The sequence below is a fragment of the Vanessa atalanta genome, chromosome 22 (genome assembly GCF_905147765.1).
Source record: "Vanessa atalanta chromosome 22, ilVanAtal1.2, whole genome shotgun sequence".
In the NCBI taxonomy this organism is placed as follows: Eukaryota; Metazoa; Arthropoda; class Insecta; order Lepidoptera; family Nymphalidae; genus Vanessa; species Vanessa atalanta.
In genome coordinates this window covers 1,326,583-1,334,128 of record NC_061892.1, presented here as the reverse complement: position 1 = coordinate 1,334,128, position 7,546 = coordinate 1,326,583, and the positions used below count along the sequence as shown (strand labels likewise).

At 34.0% G+C, this 7,546-nt stretch overlaps 1 protein-coding gene across 1 annotated transcript in view; it reads right to left on the bottom strand.

The window, feature by feature from the left end:
* Window positions 1-1,157: 1,157 nt before the first annotated feature.
* The window catches only part of LOC125072765, a 72,967-nt gene continuing 66,578 nt past the window's right edge, over window positions 1,158-7,546 (bottom strand). The window contains exon 7 of the mRNA XM_047683450.1: window positions 1,158-1,323. Coding sequence (XP_047539406.1) covers window positions 1,220-1,323 — 104 coding nt within the window. The 3' untranslated portion in view covers window positions 1,158-1,219. The remainder of the gene's footprint in view (window positions 1,324-7,546) is intronic.

Sequence of the window (7,546 nt, the reverse complement as noted above, 5' to 3'; positions counted from 1 at the left end):
ATATTAAATAAAATCTTACTAAAATTCCTTTATTTGACGTTGATTTAAGCGTGAAACTAAATTTGAACACATTTCAATTTTAAATAAAATAATTAGAATTTCTAATATGTAAACATATTTATTGTAATGTACTGTTCAATTCCATAATTCCTACAATTACTTAACATTTTGATTATCCATTTTTAGATAAACATAAAAAAAAATATAGTCCAGGGGATAGATCGATAAAACTTTCTGTATTCTGTAATATACGAAATTAAAATATCATATTATATGAAAATATTTTAATATGACGTCATATGAAATATCACTTAGAACATGACCACTGACTTTTGAACGTCTTTACTCAAAACGTGGTTCTCGCGCGTCATGACGTTTCGACGTCTCCTAGCGCTGAATTTCAGCTTCGATACGTGATTGGAAAGCGAAATGAGCGGCTTCTGAAATTGCTAGAGTACATTAGATTCAGAAAATCTGCATATAAGCAGGTACAAACAAGATACTTAGTATGAAGCTGCCTGCTTTAGTGTTACCATATCATATGATAACATTTCGCAAATAAAAGAAAAATAAATGTTCAGTAATGAATACGGTCTCTGTGAACACTATACCTACTAATTTAACAACCAAGAAGTTCATCTTATATATATAATACATAGTAATTAATAGTATTATAAAGAGGTAAATTTTGTTTGTTCGTAATTAGCCCCGGAACTAATGATCTGATCCTAAAACAAAAAACTGGTAGAAATTATACCATTTATATCATAACTATCTCACCCTTGACATGTCATTATTTGTCGTTTAATAAATTTGTTGTTTTTGTTTTTGTATAACCAATATTATCATACTATGACAATGAAAAAATCTCCAGTTAAAATTCCATTGTATTTTAAATTCCAATGTGTACAAATATTATTTATGTATTGGAAAAAAAAATCAATTCATCGATGTAATATTCAACAAGTTATTAAAGTATGTTCGCATTACATAATTATTATGTTGAAAATACAATAATTACTACTGTATATTTGATTCACATAATAATGATGACTAAAACATTATCATTATGTAATAAAAATGAAAATAACATTCAATTAATTTCAAAATAAATTTCTGCTTAAAAGTGAAGCGTGTCAAATTTAATTTCACGCGAAAATCGTTCGTATAAGCTACAGATTAGGGTACAATTTACGTTAATTAGTCTCTATTGTAATTGTCACCGTATAATTAGGTTGAGGAAAGTCAGGACATAGATTAATCTTCTGATGTTGACCTGAATGTAGCTGGGTGATGAAGACTGCATCGCCGCTGGATTTTCACCTGAGAACAAAAGGTATAAAATTAATATTGTTTTATTGAAGTACATATGAGCGTTGAACAGAAACTCTTTTGAGCCTTGAATGTTGCAAGATGTGGGGTATCGGCTGTTCCAATATATCAAAGTATTGCACGAGTTTCAATCAGTATGAATCCCAATATACGACACACCCTAAGAGACTAGATATATTTTTTAAATATTTCCCCAGCGACGATAAAAAGGGCCGTACAAACTTTACGTCAAAGTAAGTACGAGTTGCATCCGTAACTAGCTTGATCAGTGTGATCAGTTTAAAAACAAATCTATTAAAAACGTCGAAAAAAGTCGTTACAATAAAATAATATTGCGTGCCAGGTCGTAAAAGAAAATATTAAAAAAAATCTTGTACAAGAAATTATAAAACCACGTATTAAAAAGTATATGCAATAACCCGTTGAATAAACTCAAAATTCTTATCCTTGGCAAGAGCGGTCTTTGCCCAAGAACGACGTTTATGGGTTGCTGCCTTACTTTACTGTTATAACACAATTATTTTATAATGTAATAGTTTTCCAAGAAGGTGCCGTCTGGTTCCAGCAGAGTAAAATAGAACCATCTTATCTCGACCCATGTGTATCGTAAATGCCAATTAATACCAAATTAACGGAATTTTTGTTAAGCGCTATCTATAAGTACAGTGGAGAATTTAAGTATCTAATCTAGGTTGGAAGGATTATTCACAATCAAAGAATTCCCATAGACAGCTTAGCAGAGATTCATATGTTTTTGTAAAATACGTTTTTCATGTAATTAATGCAATATAAAACTCATTGTGTTAACCATGATAGTTAAATGACGATGGTTGAACCACTAAGCGTTCTTTCTACCGAACCTATCTATATCTACAGATTGGCATCAAGACCGATACAGACATGCAAGGAGCAAAGGCTTTACGTGCTTCTCAAGCCAGTAGGCTTCTATTCATTTTCTCCACAGAATAACTTAACAAATTTTTATTGGTCACAACTTGTCCGACTTAAGACCACGGATTATACGGCTTTATAATCTAAAGGCAGATTATCATCTATCACCTACAGGACCGAGTTACTGAAATGACAAGAACCACGTTTTCGTTAACACCCATGAGTAGTTAATGAATGTTTTGTTTTTTATAGGTGGCAGGAGGCTCATCTGTTGGATAGTGACTACCACCGCCCATGAACATCTGTAAAACCAAGGGGCTTGCAGATGCGTTGCCTGCCTTTAAGAAATGAATACGCTCTTTTGTGAAGGTTCCCAAGTCGTATCGGTTCGTAAAAACCGCCGGTGAAAGCTGGTTCCACAGAGTGGCTGTGCAAGGCAGAAAATGTCTTAAAAATCGCGCTGTTGGGGATTTTAGGACATCTAGGTGGCGCGGGTGAAACTTGAAATTTTGACGAGATATCCGAAGGTAAAATTCAACAGCCGGGTTTAATTCAAACAATTCCTCGGAACATTCCCCGTGAAAAATGCGGTAGAAGATGCATTGTTATCCAATATCTCTACGCAAAGCCAAAGGATTCAAACGGATATATTTGTAAATATTTTTGTGTCGATATTTTATGCACTGATCGATCCACTGTTTAGTCATAAAGGTGTGGTTTTCGCATCGCCTGTCACCTTAGCTCGAACCCTTATTCCCTTTACCATTTCAATTAAACCTAAGGAATGGGCGCATAACTACTAAAACCGCCGACCCATTTACAAGCCATCTAATTTATATAGTACATTCATTATCTGCTCCGTCTTTGTCTTTAATAATGAAAACGATGGATGTAATTCTGAAATCGTAGATTCATCAACATCAGTTGAATTGTCTGGAAATTTATAGGCGTTGCGGAATTCGTCTGATACCCATTGAGCTATAATTTTATATACTTCTGATATTGTTTTATCGCTGATACAAGTCTTAGCTTTTTTCTTCTTCATGTTTTTCATTAATTTATAATGTTTTTGGTACAACGGTATATTGATATATATGCTGATATTCTGTAACTTAGGTACGCGCGTCAGAACTTCTTGGGCGTAATTAATAACAGTTTTTCAATGCATGCGAATAATTAATAAATAAGGCAGTTGATGGTAAGTGGCCTATTTATTAATTATCACCACCGCCCATAGACAATGGCGCTGTAACAAATATTAACCTTTCCTTACATCACCAATGCGCCACCAACCTTGGGAACTAAGAATTTATATTCCTTGTGCCTGTAGTTACACTGGCTCACTCACCTTTAAAACCGCAACACACTAATACTGGGTACTGCAGTTTGGCAGTAGAATATTTAATGAGTGGGCGGTGGTGGTGGTGGTGATATTTAACCAGATGGGCTTGCGCAAAACCCTATCATCAAGTAAATATAATAATATAAATAAAAAATATATAAGTAAAGATAATGAGAATCTATTTAATGATATAATCGTAATGATTGTGATAAATATAATGTCTTTTTTTATAATTAGTAATGATACAACACTTACTCCAAATTGAAACATTCACAATATAAGCATTTTTAAATAAGATAAGTTGTCTGTTTCGAGTGACTTGAGTTAATTTGCGGTTTAGTGAGCAACTTCATCAGGTCGACGGGCCCTAAAAATTTACTCGCGTATTTTTTTCTTAACGCGCCAAAAGAATTACTTCAAAATATCTGATATAAAAGTGAATTTGTAAATAGGAACTCATAGTCGAGATTATACAAGAACAAAAAAATTACTATTACGAGCCTAGGCTAATGTAAATAAATTCATCAAAATAGCTTTGCTCGTCTAATTACGTCGACAGTTCTAAAGCTGCATATTTCAAAGAAACGAAGGAAGAGATTCGCTTTCATATTGATATTATCATTAGTATATTCGTTGGAAATTCTTTTGCGAATACGGAACCGTGCTCGAGGGTACATTTTTTAGATTTCCTTCATTATATAAATATTGTGGATTAAATTTAAGATTTTGTTCAATTTCGTTTTGTGTATAAAATTTATAGTAGTAAGAATAGAAGTGTTGAAGTTTCTGCAGAGTTTTTTCATGTATTTAGTTAATATTTTGGTAATGGAGCTAACGAAAAGGAAACGTGTTTTTATTTAATGACATTAAATTAAATTCTGTACTATGGATATATTTGTTAGAGCCCTCGAAGAGATTAACGACTCAAAATTCCGCGTAAGGACTATATACGCAAATCTAAGTTACGGAGGCTAATAGGAAAGTAAACCTCTACATATGATGCCAGCAAACTATCCGACCAGGATAGAAGTTGTAGCAAGCAATCGTAGTTAAAAGAGTATAATATTAAACTTTCAAGACTCAGCAAGTGTGGATTTGCTATCTTGCTACTACGGTCGCTGTGATATGTTACTGAAACAATTGTTTCAATTATATCGAATTTACAACGACACTTCGTTAGCGCGATTTAAAATACAACTAGTGCCATCTAGTTATGAATTATGAAATGCCGCTAAAATGATAACGATGAAATTTGTTCCAATTTTAAATTTATCTATTACTGCGCTGAGTTTGTATGGACCGATGGCACATCTTCTTTCTGTATATTTTGTTTACGTGTAACCATTATTAAAAGTGACCAGATAGAGGGTACCCTCAAGACTTATTCTACGGCAGAATAGCTTCACTTAGTATTATTGTGTTCCAATTTGAAGAATGAGTGAGCGAGGTAGGCGGGCAGGTAATTGGGCGACCAGATGTTAGTGGTCAGCTCCGCCTATAAAAACGGCACTGTAAAATAATGTTTTTTTGATGTCTAAGGACGCTAGAACACCGACCATCATATGCCTCATATGTGCCAATCCATCTACCTAAAACTATAAATGGGTAAACAAAAAATTGTGACTATAATTGTAATTTGCAGTTGATCAGGTAGCTTCGTTAGATTCAAACAGGATTCACGGAATTACCGAAACAATTTATCGACGTTTGATGACGTGCCCATCTATTATTGTACGAAAACTCACTTTTTTTCTAAAAGTCATCGCAGCAACAAAAACAGAACCATATAAATTGGATGTAGCAAGTTTTTCCTCATGCGTCCTATATGATCCCTGGATGAGAAAACCAATCCTTGGGTTGCGGTTATTTATCATTATAATTGGGTGTCTTACAATATAACAGGGAAAAATGGATGGGAACTGTGAAAAATAATACGAAAGTTGTTATAATGAAAGCGATTAATATATGGATTCCATTATTCCTGGAGATGAAATAGACGAACGATGTTCAAGAAAATTGGACCTTGATCTACCCCAAGATTTTTTTTCTGTCATTGAAAAGTATTTTTTAATTTTGTTACACTTTTATGATTAGATTAATTTCAGTCAAAATCTAAACTAGAAAAACGAAGAATAAACGAAATTTTGAATTTTCAAGAACAATTAATAAACTGTGTGACTTTGTGTGAGTTGTTAGAAAACGTTAATCTTAAAAGATGACTCCGAGTTCAAAATCTTTGTTTTATATATACGAAATGCTCGGCGGTGAAGGAAAATACCGCGAGGAAATTTGAATGTGGTGGACGAGAGTTTGCCACCTGTATTCATATATAATGCATTGGATCAGCGTCGTAAAGTGTCCTTTAAACCTTCTCCTCAAAAAACAGAGGAGGCCTTTGAACAGCCCAGCTGTAAGACATAGCTGGGTTATTATGTCTTACAGCTGGTCAACATTATTATATAAGCACACATAATCTTACATTTATTAGGCGACATAATTAACTTTGAGGCTATTTTTTATTTTTAAACGACCGAATTATATTGTTGTAAATAACCTGCCTCTATGTCCTTGTGCCTCGGAAAGCACGTTAAGCCTCTGAATATAAACACTCTTCAGTCGAGTCGTAATGCTGTCTCACCGTAGTAAGTACGTGAGGGGATAGTGATGTGATAATGCACAAATTTGCACACTTGTACACAATAATAATGATGCTTTGCATGTAATTGGCTATTCTTCGAAAACTGCTTTGTTGTCAAGAAAGTTGTCTTGACCGTGAATGGTCAAAAAACGTTTTTCCTAAGTTTTATAAATCGCACTTGTGCAACGTCGATATAGGTCACTGGTACATAAGGATATCCTTTGCCATTTTGAACTTTAATTTTCATAATTTATTCCAAAGGCTATTATTTCAGCTTCATGCATGTCGTCCGCCATGCTGTGACGTCATAATCACGGCTTACCTTCCTGACTAATATTAATCCGTTAAAGCTTCATTTGCGTAAATCTGTTGACCTATTTAAGCTCTTACTAAGTCAGGTATCATACTTCACGGTTGCAATATGCGTTTATAAGTGCTTGTTTTAACATAAACCGTACACTGAAAAAAAAAATATATTAACAAGTATAACGTCTTTGTAGAGCTAGAGCGTGGTAGGGGCGCAAATTTCAGGAACTAATATACTGTCTTTAACGTATCCCGTCTATTGAAGAAGATTATTTTTAAACTGTACAACTTTCTTTTTAATATCTTTAGGCGGACGAGCAAATGGGCAACATGATGGTAAGTGGTCACCATCGGGCAATGGCGCTGTTAAAAATATTAAACACTGGCTCTCTCATCCTTCAAACCAGAACACAACAATACTGAGTACTGCTGTTTGGCGGTAGAATATCTGATGAGTGGATGGTACTTACCCAGACGGGCATGCACAAAGCCCTACCACCAAGAAAGAAGAAAGAAGAAGGAGACACTTCATGCTTTATAGACCAAAGCAGTAAAGATAAACTTTAACCAATATGGCAACTGTATAAAATTGTCATTAATACCGATTTGTAAACACCGAATTGCACAACAAGGCACAACTTTTACGGTTTAAATATCCTGAGACATTTTGCCGTGCAATATTAATAAACATACTATTTTTTTTATACAAATTTAAGCCAAAAATTCCTGGAATGAATAAATTCAGTTGTTGTCATATTTAATATAAACAATTTGAAGTTCGAAACAGAGACAGCGCTTGAAGATTAAAGATTATTGAATAATAATATTTTTAATTTATATAAAACTTATAGGTACTGGACAACCTCACGTTGGTTTATTTAACATGGTTTGTTGGACGATCAACATAGTCTATCTGATGGTACGCGTTCATCATTGGCCAGAGACATTGACGCCGTACGAAATTGTAACCATTCCTTACATCGCCAAAGCGCTACCTTAGCAAGGATTGTAAGGATGTTATGACCCTTGTGCCTATA